Source organism: Saccostrea cucullata, unplaced genomic scaffold (genome assembly GCF_032062105.1).
Source record: "Saccostrea cucullata isolate Sc308-1 unplaced genomic scaffold, CSIRO_AGI_Scuc_v1 ctg462, whole genome shotgun sequence".
Taxonomy (NCBI): Eukaryota; Metazoa; Mollusca; class Bivalvia; order Ostreida; family Ostreidae; genus Saccostrea; species Saccostrea cuccullata.
In genome coordinates, this window is record NW_026931071.1 from 1 (window position 1) to 18,684 (window position 18,684).

General features: G+C 33.0%; 1 protein-coding gene across 1 annotated transcript; it reads left to right on the forward strand.

Annotated features, from left to right (window-relative positions):
• The first annotated feature begins 3,358 nt into the window (after positions 1-3,358).
• Positions 3,359-12,575, forward strand: LOC134231288 (uncharacterized). Its single transcript, XM_062713227.1, has 7 exons — positions 3,359-3,398; positions 3,496-3,594; positions 4,027-4,130; positions 4,380-4,490; positions 10,003-10,116; positions 11,301-11,375; positions 11,989-12,575. The coding sequence occupies exons 2-7, from the start codon at positions 3,518-3,520 to the stop codon at positions 12,573-12,575; spliced, it is 1,068 nt and encodes a 355-aa protein (XP_062569211.1). The 5' UTR covers positions 3,359-3,398; positions 3,496-3,517.
• The last annotated feature ends 6,109 nt before the right edge of the window (positions 12,576-18,684 follow it).

The following is an 18,684-nucleotide window of genomic DNA, read 5'->3' on the forward strand; positions in this document are numbered from 1 at the left end:
GTTAAGAAAGTAAATTTAACACATTGCACACACGTATCTAGCCCAATTACACTAAAGCAGTAAAACGGAAATTAAGTTTTAAGATTGTCACTGAATTGCAGCATACTACTAGGTGAAAGTCCACGTAGTTTTTTTACTTTTCATGTATCATTTAGTCAAACGCTCAGCTGCCTCCATAAACCCCTGCTCGCGAAATGGCGGAGTTGACAGAGACAGCCGCCATCTTGGGTCCGCTTCAGATTTTCAAATATTAATATCTAGAGTTCTGATTAACCAATATCCAAACAACTTATATAGTTAGCATCGATCAAAGGGTCTCTATTATCATTCCAAAAATAAATAAAAAATGTTGAAAAACAAAAAAGTTATAAAAATACGATTTTTTTAATTTGCACCTCGTAACGACCGGAAGTACTGACGACGCACGAAAAGGTGATTCTGCAAACCAGAAAGTCATGATCTATCATCTACAATAAGTCTCCATATCATATCCTTAGCCATTTTCGACAAAAAGGGGCGACAAAATCGCATTTTAAAATCAGGAAATTGTCCATAACTTGGCACCAAGAGCGATTTTTCCAAATTTCTCTTCGGATGTAACAACTTCATATAATGACACATATTTTGTGAAAGTTTCATGAAAAACCGCTGAATAGTTTTCGAGAAATCGCCTGCACAAAATTTTGTCAAAAAAAGAATAATAATAATAATAAATAAGAAACAATAGAATCACTATAAGGTCTTCCGTGAAGACGGAAGACCTTAATAATAAGAAACAGAGTAAAAACAATATGTTCCCCAACTTCGTTTGGGGAACATAATAACTAGGGCTAATTGTAACGGGGACCGTTACAGATGTTCCCCAAACGCTCCCCAACTCCACTTGGGTGCCGTCTTCCCTGTAAGCGCTATTAAGTAAGACACACTTTATGCAATTTAGACTTAAACAACGTTTTCCCAGAAGAATACAAAATGTATTTAAATTTTAGCATTGCACGCGTGCTCATCTGAATGCATGTGCGTAATGACCACATCATCTTGTCTACACTATATATATATTTTAATATACTTAATAACAAATCAATTAATCCAGAAGTATTAGGAAATACACTCATTTAAGTGTATTTTAATATTACTCATTTCACATGCACGCACGTGCATGCACGTGCATGAGGACTATACCTTCTTGTAGGAGTCTATTATGTCTGTCTATTTTCTAAATCCCATCCTGTTTGGTTGAAAAACAAGCCAATTACAGTTTTAGCCAATAAGATTGCAGCACACGTGCATGCGCGTGTTTTCACGACAATTGTTATATATCATATTGTAGTACATCCTAAAGTATGTATATATTTTAGATTTCATAGCATTTCGTCAAAAAACAAAAAAGATATTTAGATTTTTGTTTCAGCCAATCAGAACAAAGCGCACATGCACGTACGTACATGATGACCATACCTTCTTGTAGGAGTCTATTATATCTGTCTATGTTCTAAATCCCATCCTGTTTGGTTGAAAAATAAGGGAGTTATATCCATTTCAAGTTTAAGCCAATCAGATTGCAGCGCACGTGCATGCGCGTGTTTTCATGACAATTTTTATACATAACATTGTAGAACATCCTAAAGTATGCCTATATTTTAAATTTCATATTATTTCGTCAAAAAACAGAAAAGATATTGAGATTTTTGTTTCAGCCAATCAGAGCGAAGTGCACGTGCATGCGCGTGAGTTCGTGCTAATTTGACAGTGTCATATTATCTACACTATTAATATATCTTTATATAATGAGTTTCAAATCATTTAATTAAAAAATGTAAAAGTTATAGCGATATTAAGTATATCGGTCATTTCACTCATTTCACGTGCACGCACGTGCATGCGTATGCGTGCAAAATGACCTTCGTTCCGCACACCTACACTACACACCTATTAACCCTAAAAAGGTTTTAGCTTAGTTGGGTGAACAGTTTCTGAGAACACTCGCGGACAAAAAAGTACCGGAGAACAAAGAAGAAAAAAAAGAATAATAATAATAATAATAAGAAACCGAGTAAAAACAATATGTTCCCAAACTCCGTTTGGGGAACATAATAATAATAATAAGAAACAGAGTAAAAACAATATGTTCCCCAACTTCGTTTGGGGAACATAATAAGAAACAGAGTAAAAACAATATGTTCCCCAACTTCGTTTGGGGAACATAATAATAAGAAACAGAGTAAAAACAATATGTTCCCCAACTTCGTTTGGGGAACATAATAAAAGTAATCAGTTATATATGTTTTTTTTTTTTGCTAACGGATACACCATTTAAGGATTTAAAAAGCTGATAAGGTCATTGTATCAACCATAGAACTTGCGAAATCGTGACTTTAAACGGGACTGTTGATATTCTTGTTTAATCAAACTCAATATCATTTGAGAAATTGATCATACGTAGAGCATTCTCTTGCTTATCGAATCAACTGAAGAATATATGTAGGTAATAAGGGTATATTGTAGCTATGTAGGTGATAAGTGTTTCTTGTATACGTAAGATAAAGTGACGATTGAAAAGTTAAAGTCATCACTCAACACGTTTTTCATCAAGCTTGATTATGAGGCTATTACAAATAATGTCTTTTTCTAGTGATATATCCAAGTATAAAACAGACGAGTTAGAACCTGTGGAATTTTTAATTTAAGCTTTCAAATGATAATACGGCGTCAGCTTATCTTAATGTCAAGTTGAAGGCTACAGCAAGTGATTTCTTTTTCCTCAAGTGAAAAACTTTGAATACATTCTGCTTCATATGGATAAAAATAAGTCTGTTAATAGCAGGGAGCAATCGGTACCCATCGGAATTCAACGAATTGTTGGAAAATCTAGTTTCCAAGAACAAAGTAGAAATTACCCATACAAACATCAAGCATATGTTTAATATCAACTTCAGAGTACTAACGTGTACATATACAATAAGAATGCCTTTTTTTGACAAAATAATTTTGCAAGTGACCATTGACAAGGGAAGCTAGGGAGTTCTATTTTTAAACATAAGGCAATATTGTCAAGAGGCACGGACTTTAGTTTATTGCTAGGAATGGTTCTATAAAGAGTTGAAAACTTGTTATTTCTGACATTATTGACTTTGGTGAAAATTTGTGATTTCAATTATCCAAAAGTTCCTAGGAGTTTTAAAATACATGTATCCACATTTGACATGTTTGATGGGTGATTTTGAGAAATGTCTTAATATTGATGATTTTCTTCTTCTATTGCAATGAAAAAAATGGTCTGAAATTGATTTTGTTTGTTTTGAATTTTGTACATAAACATAGTGAGATAAATAAGTATCATTGTCATTATTCCTTACAGATGTCTTCTGTGAACAGGAAGTACTTTCGAGTGTTACCGGGTATGTTTTCTATCTTCTTGTAAACAATTGCATCCATTAGATAGACGTTTGTAAAATCGCAATTTATTCGAATTAATCAATCTGAATTCTGTTATAGGTTTGTTCCAACAACACTATCAATGACACAAGAATCTGTTACAAATAATAATGAGAAAAATACAGAGGTGAATGAGGAAAAGATCACTGATTTTGGGAGGTATGTTTATCCCTATGAAAGAAAAATACGTATAACCCCTGTAAAGTATTATTTCAAGAATTAAAGATTTGAAAAGACAAAAATAACTCGAGAATCATGGTCATGGTCATAGAAATATGATTCGGGTATTCAGAAATAATAATAATAATATATTAATATGAAGTAAAAATTTATTCTCCACCTAAATTTCCTCTTCATTACCATTAACTGCATTTTTCACTGCATATTGCTGTATATTGATGTCAACTTGTAAAGTATGATTGATATTGATATTCATTTAAATCATGATTATTTTGTATCTGTAAAACAATTATTTTAAAATTGTATAGATCTACTCTTTCACCGTAACCCTGATAAAAGAGTAATACATCTTTTTAAATTTTTTTTCTGAAATAAATACGTATTAATTTTACAAATTCTATTATATTTCAGTACTCTAGGAATTGCATTTGGTGTACTTATACCAACAATTCTGATGGTTGTTGTCGTGTTTTTATTAATAAAATACGGTAAACTATTGTCATACTGCAGAAAAGGTAGTTTGTTATTTTCTATGAACTTTTCTAATTACCTTTTTTGTGGGTCTGTCTTTCTATCATAATCTATCCTTTTGTCTGTCATACCTTGCTGTTAACTCATGAGCTCTAATCTGATCCTTACTATTCTCTTTAAAGAAGTGGACATGCTTTCGCCTACATCCATGTAGGCAAAAGCCTGTCCACTTACAATCTCTTAAGAGAATAGGTTACACACCATCTTTGCATCTCCTTTACTTTTTCTAAAAGATGAATGCAAAGGAAATAAAGCAGACAAAGAAGCTCATCCAGGTGAGGTTCAAGAACTTTTCAAGAATAAGGAAGAAGAGAAGAAAAATGATGTAGAGAATGAAAGGAATGGTATGTCATGTTAATGTTAGCGAAGATATTTTCCCCAAATGGTGCAAAATCAAAAGAGCTTTTGGCAACATGAGACCAATATGGTCGAATATCTAGCAGCTAAATGTATATGTCTGCCTCTTTGTCGGTGAAGGATTATATACATGAAAATTTTCGCACACGTTTTATTAGCTCACCTGAGCCGAAGGCTCAAGTGAGCTTTTCTGATCACATTTTGTCCGTCGTCCGTCCGTCTGTCTGTCTGTCTGTCTGTCCGTCTGTCCGTCTGTCTGTCTGTAAACTTTTCACATTTTCGACTTCTTCTCAAGAACCACTGGGCCAATTTCAACCAAACTTGCCACAAAGTATCCTTGGATGAAGGGGATTCAAGTTTGTTCAAATGAAGGGCCACGCCCTTATTCAAGGGGAGATAATTGGGAATTAATGAAAATTTAGTGGTATATTTTAAAAATCTTCTTCTCAAGAACCACTGTGACAGGAAAGATGAAACTTATGGGGAAACATCCTCAGGTAGTGTAGATTCAAGTTTGTTCAAATCATGACCCCCGGGGGTAGGGCGGGGCCAAAATGGCCGACCAAAGTTTTACATAGAAATATATAGGAAAATTCTTTAAACATCTTCTTCTCAAGAATGACAAAGCCATTATTCATTATATTTATATGGGAGCATGCTCATGTAGCGTAGATTCAAATTTGTTCAAATCATGACCCCCCGGGTAAGGGCGGGGCCAAAATGGCCGACCAAAGTTTTACATAGAAATATATAGGAAAATTCTTTAAAAATCTTCTTCTCAAGAATGACAAAGCCATAATTCATCATATTTATATGGAAGCATGCTCAGGTAGTGTAGATTCAAGTTTGTTCAAATCATGACCCCCGGGGGTAGGGCGGGGCCAAAATGGCCGACCAATGTTTTACATAGAAATACATTTTGTGTAAATAGGAAAATTCTTTAAAAATCTTCTTCTCAAGAATGAAAAAGCCATAAATCATCATATTTATATGGAAGCATGTTCAGGTAGTGTAGATTCAAGTATGTTCAAATCATGACCCCCCGGGGGTAGGGCGGGGCCAAAATGGCCGACCAAAGTTTTACATAGAAATATATAGGAAAATTCTTTAAAAATCTTCTTCTCAAGAATGACAAAGCCATAATTCATCATATTTATATGGAAGCATGCTCAGGTAGTGTAGATTCAAGTTTGTTCAAATCATGACCCCGGGGGGTAGGGCGGGGCCAAAATGGCCGACCAATGTTTTACATAGAAATATATAGGAAAATTCTTTAAAAATCTTCTTCTCAAGAATGACAAAGCCATAAATCATCATATTTATATGGAAGCATGTTCAGGTAGTGTAGATTCAAGTTTGTTCAAATCATGACCCTGGGGGGTAGGGAGGGGCCAAAATGGCCGACCAATATTTTACATAGAAATATATAGGAAAATTCTTTAAAAATCTTCTTCTCAAGAATGAAAAAGCCATAATTCATCATATATATATGGAAGCATGCTCAGGTAGTGTAGATTCAATTTTGCTCAAATCATGACCCCCGGGGGTAGGGCGGGGCCAAAATGGCCGACCAAAGTTTTACATAGAAATATATAGGAAAATTCTTTAAAAATCTTCTTCTCAAGAATGACAAAGCCATAATTCATCATATTTATATGGGAGCATGCTCATGTAGTGTAGATTCAAGTTTGTTCAAATCATGACCCCCCGGGTAAGGGCGGGGCCAAAATGGCCGACCAAAGTTTTACATAGAAATATATAGGAAAATTCTTTAAAAATCTTCTTCTCAAGAATGACAAAGCCATAATTCATCATATATATATGGAAGCATGCTCAGGTAGTGTAGATTCAAGTTTGTTCAACTCATGACCCCCGGGGGTAGGGCGGGGCCAAAATGGCCGACCAATGTTTTACATAGAAATATATAGGAAAATTCTTTAAAAATCTTCTTCTCAAGAATGACAAAGCCATAAATCATCATATTTATATGGAAGCATGTTCAGGTAGTGTAGATTCAAGTTTGTTCAAATCATGACCCCCCGGGTAAGGGCGGGGCCAAAATGGCCGACCAAAGTTTTACATAGAAATATATAGGAAAATTCTTTAAAAATCTTCTTCTCAAGAATGACAAAGCCATCATTCATCATATTTATATGGAAGCATGCTCAGGTAGTGTAGATTCAAGTTTGTTCAAATCATGACCCCCGGGGGTAGGGCGGGGCCAAAATGGCCGACCAAAGTTTTACATAGAAATATATAGGAAAATTCTTTAAAAGTCTTCTTCTCAATCATTTTCTAAAAAATAGCAAATCCATGATTGGTCATGGGACTACTTTTGGATTTAAACTTTACAATAAAAATCCATTTTATACTAGTCTACCCTTGGTGCTCAGGTGAGCGATGTGGCCCATGGGCCTCTTGTTTTCGCCCCCTTCGCCCTTACCTCGGTTAGGCGAATTTAAAATGGTGCGAATTCAAAGAATACAGTATAATTTCTTAAACAAAACTGTTTATACAAAACTGTAAACAAAGCGGATAAAATTGTTTGCAAGTGTGAAAAGGCCAAAATAGCATGGTGAAAATAACACTATGTACAGTATTTATTCAAACTATTACTCATTATCAAAATGCTTTAGATGCATAATTTAGACACAGTAAAACCAAAGATTATACAACCTTACCACCTTCCCTTTAATGCATCTTCAGGCCTCATATAAATCAAAACTTAATTAGTTACAATGACTTACATTGGAACTTCATGGTATTTTTATTTGAAAATATCTCAAATACGAGACATATTGTGTTTGAGTTTTTAAACTTTGTTAGTGTTCGTCTTACCTCAAATGGTGACATCTCAATGAGTGAAAATTCTCGAGAGGGATGTTAACAACAAACCAAAAAACATTAAGACAAGAATTTAGTTGGAGAAAAGAACTAAATATAGTATACCTTCCCCATAGAGGAAGGCATATTATATAATAAATCTTATACATTTCCTATGAGGAATGGGTTTATTTAGGGGAGAAGATGAACTCCCTTCCCATTCTTTTTTTAAATACAGTTCAACGCACTTTTTAAGCTAAGGTAACATTTTTCTTTTAAGAAAACTTATAATAATCAAGCTTCAGTACGAGACATTACCCTTATATTATCAAATATTTCATGTGAAAGGTGCGTGTTCTCTAAAATAATTATCTAAGTTTTTAAAACTCGATGTTTCAAAAGGGAATTTGTTTATATGTGCGAAAAACCATGTGAGTTTAAAAAGTGCGTTGAGCTGTACAGTATTGTACTACAGTAAATGTTTCATTACAAATTCGTTCCCCATTTTTTGATTTCTTGCTTTAAGTGCAAACAATAGCACTTTTTTATGGTCAGATTATCGTGGAAAGTTGCCCCACCATCCCCCACTTTTTGATCTGTCTATCAGATTTGTTTGGGAACTTGCCCCCAACCCCCCTTGCAGGCTTTGCTACAGACCTGTTGCAAAGCTAGGAAAAGTATCAGAGAAGATTTACAAAGTAACTTTTCCATATTTTTAGCTCACCTGAGCCGAAGGCTTAAGTGAGCTTTTCTGATCACATTTTGTCCGGCGTCCGTCTGTCCGTCTGTCTGTCTGTCTGTCTGTCTGTCTGTCTGTAAACTTTTCACATTTTCGACTTCTTCTCAAGAACCGCTGGGCCAATTTCAACCAAACTTGCCACAAAGCATCCTTGGATGAAGGGGATTCAAGTTTGTTCAAATGAAGGGCCACGCCCTTATTCAAGGGGAGATAATTGGGAATTAATGAAAATTTAGTGGTATATTTTAAAAATCTTCTTCTCAAGAACCACTGTGCCAGGAAAGATGAAACTTATGGGGAAACATCCTCAGGTAGTGTAGATTCAAGTTTGTTCAAATCATGACCCCCGGGGGTAGGGCGGGGCCAAAATGGCCGACCAAAGTTTTACATAGAAATATATAGGAAAATTCTTTAAACATCTTTTTCTCAAGAATGACAAAGCCATAATTCATCATATTTATATGGGAGCATACTCAAGTAGTGTAGATTCAAGTTTGTTCAAATCATGACTCCCCGGGGTAGGGCGGGGCCAAAATGGCCGACCAAAGTTTTACATAGAAATATATAGGAAAATTCTTTAAAAATCTTCTTCTCAAGAATGACAAAGCCATCATTCATCATATTTATATGGAAGCATGCTCATGTAGTGTAGATTCAAGTTTGTTCAAATCATGACCCCCGGGGGTAGGGCGGGGCCAAAATGGCCGACCAAAGTTTTACGCAGAAATATATAGGAAAATTCTTTAAACATCTTCTTCCCGAGAATGACAAAGCCATAATTCATCATATTTATATGGAAACATGCTCAGGTAGTGTAGATTCAAGTTTGTTCAAATCATGACCCCCGGGGGTAGGGTGGGGCCAAAATGGCCGACCAAAGTTTTACATAGAAATATATAGGAAAATTCTTTAAAAATCTTCTTCTCAAGAATGACAAAGCCATAATTCATCATATTTATATGGAAACATGCTCAGGTAGTGTAGATTCAAGTTTGTTCAAATCATGACCCCCGGGGGTAGGGTGGGGCCAAAATGGCCGACCAAAGTTTTACATAGAAATATATAGGAAAATTCTTTAAACATCTTCTTCTCAAGAATGACAAAGCCTTAATTCATTATATTTATATGGAAGCATGCCCAGGTAGTGTAGATTTAAGTTTGTTCAAATCATGACCCCTGGGGGTAGGGCGGGGCCAAAATGGCCGACCAAAGTTTTACATAGAAATATATAGGAAAATTCTTTAAAAATCTTCTTCTCAAGAATGACAAAGCTATAATTCATCATATTTATATGGAAGCATGCTCAAGTAGTGTAGATTTAAGTTTGTTCAAATCATGATTCCTGGGGGTAGGGCGGGGCCAAAATGGCCGACCAAAGTTTTACATAGAAATATATAGGAAAATTCTTTAAAAATCTTCTTCTCAAGAATGACAAAGCCTTAATTCATCATTTTTATATGGAAGCATGCTCAAGTAGTGTAGATTTAAATTTGTTCAAATCATGGCCCCCAGGGATAGGGCGGGGCCAAAATGGCCAACCAAAGTTTTAAAAGATATATATAGGAAAATTCTTTAAAAATCATTTTCTAAATAATAGCAAATCCATGATTGGTCATGGGACTACTTTTGGATTTAAACTTTACAATAAAAAGCCATTTTATACTAGTCCTACCCTTGGTGCTCAGGTGAGCGATGTGGCCCATGGGCCTCTTGTTCTTATCTCGATGTCATGCTTCTTGGTAATAATAACCTCATGAGACTGATTTTCTGTCAACAGTATTAGTAACGGACCTGATACAATACTTGTCATCATGTCAGTCATCAAATGTGCATTTTCATTGGGATTTTTCCCTTAAAATATGCATGAAAATCTCTGACTCCTACAGTTTGGTAAGGTTTCTGCTAATATTCAACCATTCTATGTCCTATTTTTGTAGAGAGCAAAGGAAATATACAGCCTGTAGACATTAAAAGTTATCTAACTGAGGAGGATATATTTTTAGAGTGTAATGAAGAGGTGGAGAAACAGGATATAGAAAACAAATGGAAAGGTATGTCTAGTTAATGTCAAAAAGACATTTACGCTCAGTTTATCAAAATAGCAAAATCTTTGTGCAGGATAAGACCAGAATGACCGCAAAGTGTATATCTAGTTATGTGCATATGTATCTTTGCGAATGTGTTTCCAAACTGTTGCTTCTTCTAAGATTTATTATTGAATAACAATTACTTGCAATATTAGGCAAAATACAGAACTGTTGGAAATATTCAATTTCAGTAATAATTTAAGAGAAAATATGTTTTAGTGTTCTTTTGCCACAAAAAGGACTATTAAATTTAATATGTTGATAATTATAAAAATTCATTTCAATGAATCTTCCGTAGTTTTGTTTTACAGCAGTCTCGTTTTAAAAAGTCATCTTTTCGTAAGTTCTATGGGCATCAAGTACACTACACTGAGATACATAATTCCGCATTTGATTTTGATTAACGGTGTTGCCAAGGTAACTAAAAGTAGAAACTTCTGTAAAATTCTATTCCTCTTACAATTTTAGTCTGATTGCAGTTTTTCCATGAAAAAAGACTAAATCAAGGATCATTTTTATATTTATTGCTAAGGATAATTTTTTTTTATTTATTGCTATTGCAGTCTTAAGTCAAACTGCTAGCTTATTTTTCTCTTCCTTATAAATACAAAACAGTATAGCTACAATCTTGACATACACTTATGGTTTGATTTTGATGAATAATGTTACCAACTTAACTAATTATAAAATATTTTATAAATTGTTTTTCTAATGGCTACTTCAACAGTTTTAATCTGACTTCAATATGTCTTTGGACTGAGGGACTAAACCAAGGGTCTTTACTCCATTTATTGATGTTGCCAAATTTCAAGTTAACGTGCCTCTTTTCTCTCTCAAAGTTACAAACCAGTAGAGCTTCAGTCTCATCAGACTAGTCAAAAAACCAATTTCCCCCAAAACATAATTGCATGGTTGACATAAAAAAGAGAATTTTACACAATCTTATGGAAAGAATTACATTATATAAGTAGTTCTGTTTCTCCACATTGTTTCTTTCAACCATATCATACTTTTTGATCAGTAGTTGTAAAATAAATTATATATAGATACTGTAAATGACTGAGGTCGTAATAACTTTTTGAAATTTCGAGTACGTATGTAATTATAGTCTCCTTTGTTTGATAAGTTTTTGTGATTTCTATTTTAAGAGGAAATATCTTCAGGTGAAGAAGACACCGGAGGAGTATTTGATGATACACTGGACTCTATAAAGAAAAAAGGTGGTAACTATTGAATGACCCATTTCTTAACTATACAGTAATTGATTGCTGTCTCAATAGCTCAGTCATTACAGATTCAAGTAAGATTCGGTGATCTAAGTTTATTTACGTTCTAAGTACCAGCATTTGTACCTTTTCTGAATCAGTTGACTGATTTTTAGCACGCTTAACACAACATCGAAGCAGATGTAGCTATTGTAATGAAATACTATTTACCCTCTTATGCACATACTCCTACTACCGGTATTCTGATTGAATTATTCCATTTCTGCAAATTGTTTTATGACCCTTTTCTCTGTCTTTTTTAAACGGAAAATTTGGTATCATGTTAATTAACATTATTTGTTTCTCAAGTATTGCTCTGATTCTGTGAACCTAATTTCTCATGTTTCCTTAACATCAGAGTGATAAAATTTGGTTAAATTTATCAGTCGGCTTTTTTGAGATACAATGTAGATTCTTCCTAGCATTATCCTATCCTGATACCATTTGCAACTCACATGAGAAATGGTGGAAGGGTTTCATTAAAAATCCAATTAGGGCAACAAGTTATTATATTTGCTATTCGAATTATAAAATGAATCTTATTTGTTAATGTTAGAGTTTTTCATTGTAGATGAAGAGAAAGGTGGTTCTCAGGATTTACACGAGTTTCTGGTAGAAGTGTCTACAAGACTAGCAAAGAAAATGCTTTATCGTGTTTTAAAAGTCCATGTGACAGACCCACAGGGTTACCTAACGGATGAATCAAAAGTATCTAAAGTCAAGGAATTGTTACCAGCAGAGTATCAAGCATCTGTCAGTTTTGATTCAATTGACAAGAAATCTATTCCTGTAATGTATGCGATATTGCAATTGTCTCCTGAAAATGAACTTCAACCGAAGTCTGGTTGGGGTCAAGGGGTCAAGGACAGAGACACAGGGGTTGGAGATGATGTTGAGAGATTATATCGAGTTCATACGCTGATTAGAGAAATTGCAAATCCAGAACAAGTATCTATAGATGGATATACAAGGTTATTTAAAGTGCTTTTTGAAGCTGTTGATAGATTAGATGTTAGAGGACATTGTAAAGAAGATTACCAGAAATTCATCCAAAAATGGGAAAATCTCCAGAGAAATCAGTGGTTTAGGGATAATTTGAAAGCTCTACAAAGTTTAATTAAGAACTGGTCTCTTATAAGAAGCAGTGCATATGATTGAATAAAAACTTGAAAATCAGACATTGACTAATTAAAAATGTTCATAAAATGTCTCTGAATTCTTAAAGTAACGTGGTGTTACCCACGATAATTCTTCAAACTTCATCTTTAAAGTTAATCATATAATATAAGGAAAATTACTTAAATTAGTAAATCTCAAATAAAGTTTTAGGAAATACGAATAAAAACACTTACTATGCATTTTCCAATTCAAATTTGATCAACAAACACATTTTAGAAATAAAAATCATAGGTTTTCTGGCTTGTGAAGAAATTACATGTGTTTTATACATATACATGTAAGGTACTTTCATTATACCCCCCGCTTGAAAAGCGGGAGGGTATATAGTAATCGTTAATTCCGTCCGTCTGTACGTCTGTCCGTCCGTCCGTCCGTCCGTCTGTCTGTCCGTCCGTCTGTTACGCTTTGGGGTACCCATCTCTTATCCGCAACTCCTCTCATACCACTGAATGAAATTTGATGAAACTTTCACAGAATCTTTATTACATATTGCCATTGTGCACCTCCTATTTTACTTTTTGATCTGACATATATTTTGGATTTTCCAGAGCAAAACATGGACACTGTAATTTTATTCATATGGGAGGCGGGGGGTATCATTTAGTGAGCTCATTGCTCACAGTACCTCTAGTTTCTTATGTTTACTTCAATTATTTTACAATGTATAGTGTATAAAGATTTTCCTGTCATTGCAAAACACCATTAATCACTTCTAATTTCATATCATGTTAATAAACATTGGTATCTATGGTTAGATTAAAATGAACCTCAATTTTTTTAAATATGTAATTTTAAGGGGCAATATCCCTCTGTGCCAAATTTCACGATATCTTTTTAAAATTCCAAACAATGATTTTCATCAACAACAAAAGCATCAGATTCAAATGAACAATAACTTAAAGTATGAAGCATTTCTTACTTTTTTAGAAATGATATCATGTCAAATCATAATGTGAAGAAAATGTGATATGGTTAAAAAAAGATTGATAATATTTTATCTTACAATTAAATCAGAAATATGAGGTTAACATAAAAAAAAATAATATTCACTCTCATACCTATCTAATTTTCATTAGAATACATACTGAAGCATTGCTTTTTAAATCAGAATATCAAATTGTTTTTGTGCATGTAAAATAATACGCATCCATCAACAAGAGTTATCTTTCCATTTTCACCCTTGAAAATATTTTAAGTGAAACAAAATATTAATTAAATGTTTATAAACAATTCTGCATCTGAAATTTCTGTAACAATTAAATGACTTATAAATAACATTACATCTCTTAAAGGAACTGAGTATAAATGTTTTAGTAAACTGTTATAAATAATTAATGAAAAGATTGGCTAGACAAACTAGAAATAAACATCTGTGCCATGGAACAGATTAATTGAGTTGACTATGATACAGTCTGTAGTAATGAAATTTGTAAAATCTGAATTGACAATTTGCTGAATTTCATGGAGAAATGTCTTCAAAAAGTTATCTCTCTTATCAAAGGGATATTACACCTTAAACTTTCGACTTTTTGTAAGGCCTTCCTGAAAACTTTAAAGAGCATAGAAGCACATTGAGAGGTATAAAATGAAAATTGTTGCATAAAAAGATTTAATTTTCAAGCTTAGTTTTGAGACCCTTAACTTTTAATTATATAGAGGTGTAGATGGTAAGATGTTTGCAGAGTAGTTCAAACCATATTTTGATACAAGCTTTAGATTTGAGCGCCTAAAATATGCAAAAAACATTCTTATTCATTCTTCTAAATTAAAATATTAAGGTCACCTTAATCACTCAGGTGGTCTTTTGTAATCTATTCTGTTCATCTTTATGCAATATTTGTCACAGTCATGATTAAACATTTAATGAAATTGATGATTTTTAACTTCTTTTTTGGGAACAATGAACCAATATCAGTTAATTTTAGCATGGAATATCTATAAGTGAAAGGGAACAAATGTAAGACTCAAACCATTAAAACATGCTAACAATTTAGAAATTTTTCTTTATTTTTGACATCAAGCAGTTGCACTGTTGCCATGGTTGTAATAAGCATGGCGCTCTCTGTTAAAATTTTGGAATTCATTGCTCCAACATGCAGAGTCAGGGATTTAGGAGTTAGGGCAAAGCTTGAATGAGCATTAAGTGAAAATGCATAAATTCTTTAAAAATCACCTTCTCTCCCTTTCCATATTTATCAGACAAACTATGTGAATGGTTATAATGAGCAAAAAGGGTGCTTCTTCCAAAATTAATGATATTTACAAAGAAGCATCTTCAAATATTGTAATTCAAAGCTGATGAAATCATACGTTTAGAAGATGGGGTGAGGTTTCAATGGCTATGAAAGTTTACACAAATTAGATAGGGAAAAAGTCTATCTTTATTTTTTCCCCAAAAAAGCAGTAAAGTCATTATTAGGCATGTTTTAAAGAATCATTTTCAGATAGTGTAGGTTCAAGTTGAAATCATGACCTTAGAGAATAGGATGGGGCTCCAATTGATGATAAAGTTTTACATGAGAATATATATAACAGAACTAGTGATTTTTAATATTAACAATATTTTAGTTTGTGTAAGTATAACAGGATTGGACAGCAGGCACTGCCTATATAAGTCATCTCTATGATGCAAAGATCAAGGTCAAACATGTACAAGTAAATATTAGCTACATAACATTGAAAATTATAAATATATTATTGTGTATATTTAATAGAAAGGTATATAAAAAGGTAAATTAAGAAGAAAAACTAAAAGTGAGCTGATGATGTAATTTATGTTTCCACTTTAGCATATATGACTGAAAATTATATTAATAAGTTTAAGCTATGAGAGTTGGATCCGGGTGTTTTGCGCAAAATAAAATTCCAAAAATCATTAAATTTATGTTTTATAGGTATTAATCAATATCTTAAGAGCAGGTTTTGGTATATTATATTGTACGGTGGTATATTTAGGACACGCAATTATTTTTTTTTCTAATACCAGAAAAAAATTATCTTGTGAAAACGACATAATTATCTTGTGAAAACGAGATTTTATCTGAAAACGACTTATTATCTTGTGAAAACGAGATATTATCTTGTGAAAACGAGATATTATTTGTGAAAACGAGATATTATCTTGTGAAAACGACATAATATCTTGTGAAAACGACATAATATCTTGTGAAAACGACATAATTATCTTGTGAAAACGAGATATTATCTTGTTAAAACGAGATATTATCTTGTGAAAACGAGATATTATCTTGTGAAAACGAGATATTATCGTGTAAAAACGAGATAATATCTTGTTAAAACGAGATATTATCTTGTGAAAACGAGATATTATCTTGTGAAAACGACTTATTATCTTGTGAAAACGACATATTATCTTGTGAAAACGAGATATTATCTTGTGAAAACGACATATTATATTATGTCGTTTTCACAAGATAATTTCTCGTTTTCACAAGATAATAAGTCGTTTTCACAAGATATTATCTCATTTTCACAAGATAAGTCGTTTTCACAAGATATTATCTCGTTTTCACAAGATAATATCTCGTTTTCACAAGATAATATCTCGTTTTCACAAGATAGTATCTCGTTTTCACAAGATATCTCGTTTTCACAAGATATTATCTCGTTTTCACAAGATAATATCTCGTTTTCACGAGATATTTTCTCGTTTTCACAAGATAATTATGTCGTTTTCACAAGATAATTTTTTCTGGTATTTAAAAAAATAATAATTGCGTGTTCTTAATATACCACCGTAATATTGCATGAAAGTATTAAATAATGCCGAGCGACACTAGCTTTTGAGACGGGGGTCTAACAGTTTTGTCTCATTTCTATTGTTATTCATATGCATACCAGTTTTCAACGACATTGTTTACATCGAGCCGCAACTTGGCCATTTTTCTCATTTGCACAGAATGTGTATTTTAACTTAAACTTACACATGTCCAAAATACAATGTTGGCAAAGTTGCGGCTCATATCTAATTTTAAAAAAAAATTACCCAAAATTCGCTCGAGTTAGCTGCTAAATTAGCAGGTCACCGAGTGTCAGCCCATGTGACCCCTTTAATATTATAATCATTTTTTTCACGTGATATATACAAGTGTTCAATACGCTTTCATTGTGTCAGTCGTTGGAAAATTCTTTTTCTATCTACTTCCATCTTCAAATATTGAAGATCCTTGCGTACATTTTATTGGCGTTTTAAAGTTTACGTTGACTTCTTTCACTATAGTGTTTTTGTTCGGGGTATTAAGGAAAGAGGTATTATTTTGCTGATTACATGCTGTACACATAGCAGTGGCGGATCCGGAAATTTTGAAAACGGGGGGCCCGACCAGTTTTAGGTCAGAGTAGGAGTCCACAGTAGCACAAAAAAAACATTGATTTATCTATTGTGTATTTTTTTTGGACGCAAAAAGGGGGCCCGGGTCCTCTGGATCCCCTCTAAATCCAACATTGTATAGCGCTGTATATAGGTGATATTTTGGCTTGGGTGTACTATTAAAATCAAGTTAAGTATATATGGGGGTAGTTCTTGGGGTGGTTGTTGTAGCTTTCCGTAATTTGTTAGGACGTTTTGCTCGGACGCATATATATTTAGGGTTTTCCCGGCCACAGCAAAACATGGAATTTGCCATTATAACCATATGGGAGGCGGGGGATCATTTAGTGAGCTCATTGCTTACAAATTCCTCTAGTCTTAATATACTATATCCAAAGTTCCTAATTTCATAGCTCTTATATTAAGATATGAAGAATTTGAAGAACTTTGCATTTCAGTTGAAAGGTCTTGACGGGGCTATTCTGATCAATGCCATAACAAAAGAATTTACGAAATTATGATTTATTGTAGCAAAATCGCAATACAATTTACTTCAACAATATAATCAAAGTACTTGAAATAAAAGTTTTTTTTCCCAATTATAAGACACTGTTAATGGCACATCATTAACATCTGAGCTGGTTAACTAAACTTTTTTTTTTATTTTTACGTTACTTATAAGTCCACAATTATTATTCAAGATAATTAAGATAAAGTGAAAATGTCATATTTTTTTTTAATACACAGTAGGTACGAACACATGATTATTTTAAGATTTAGTTAATTCGCTGATTGACATCAAATACACGAGCAGTGAGATTTTAAAAGCATTCCAATTTTAAAAGAACGTTAGAAAGAGAAAATTGTGCAGTGCTTGATAATGTAGAAGCCGAAATTCATTTTTTTTTTAATGCATTGTCCTTTGTACTTTGAATACCGATCAAAACTTTTTTGAAAATTAACTCTGCCAATAATTAAATGGCATGGTCATATATGGATTTACTGTGTGTACTTATTTCAATTTATCCTATAGACAGGTTGCAAAGTATTTTTCACTTATGCGAAGATAGTTTATTATGTTCAGAAAATAAAAATGTATTTCAGTGTCATTTTCATCTACCAATAATTTTTAAAACAGTCATTACCATCTAAGTGTACAACATGCATATATATTTATCACAATTGTGTTAATATTTATGACTTTTTTTTGTTTTTCTCTTAATGTTCTGCTCTTTATTTTCTAAATAAATTGTATTTCAATTCTGTGTTTAAAATGGCATATAGGCCCGATGGGACGGGTATTGATTTTTTTTTCATAAAGTCTGTACAAAAGAATTTAATAATTACGAGTATGTGCACATATGTCACTGTAAAAAAAAATACACTGTAACAGTAACTTACTTTACTTACTTACGTGGATACAAATTAATAAAATTATATGCATAGTTATAAATCATTTATTTTTTGTACACAATGAACACAAAACCCTTCTCTCCGCCCTTTTCATATATAATGTAGATTTTACAGAAAAACCATGTGCTTATGATCCATTTTCATGCGATTTAAATGTCTCTGCCCCTTTGCTGCGACCTTAAATTCGAAAGCGGTCCAGTTCAATTTTCCGGAATTTATGGCTTATACATGTTCTTTTCAAGAGCGTTGTGTGTAAATATAGAAACATATATAACTGTAAAATCGAGACATATATATCAAAAGCATATACATGCACAATAATCATTTATTAGTTTAGCGATACAT

Bases quoted from the DNA above. Each gene is read 5' to 3' on its own strand.
- LOC134231288 (XM_062713227.1), top strand. From the start codon at position 3,518: ATGACACAAGAATCTGTTACAAATAATAATGAGAAAAATACAGAGGTG. The intron at 3,595-4,026 runs GTATGTTTATCC...ATTATATTTCAG, and splicing joins AAGATCACTGATTTTGGGAG to TACTCTAGGAATTGCATTTG. The intron at 4,491-10,002 runs GTATGTCATGTT...CTATTTTTGTAG, and splicing joins TGTAGAGAATGAAAGGAATG to AGAGCAAAGGAAATATACAG.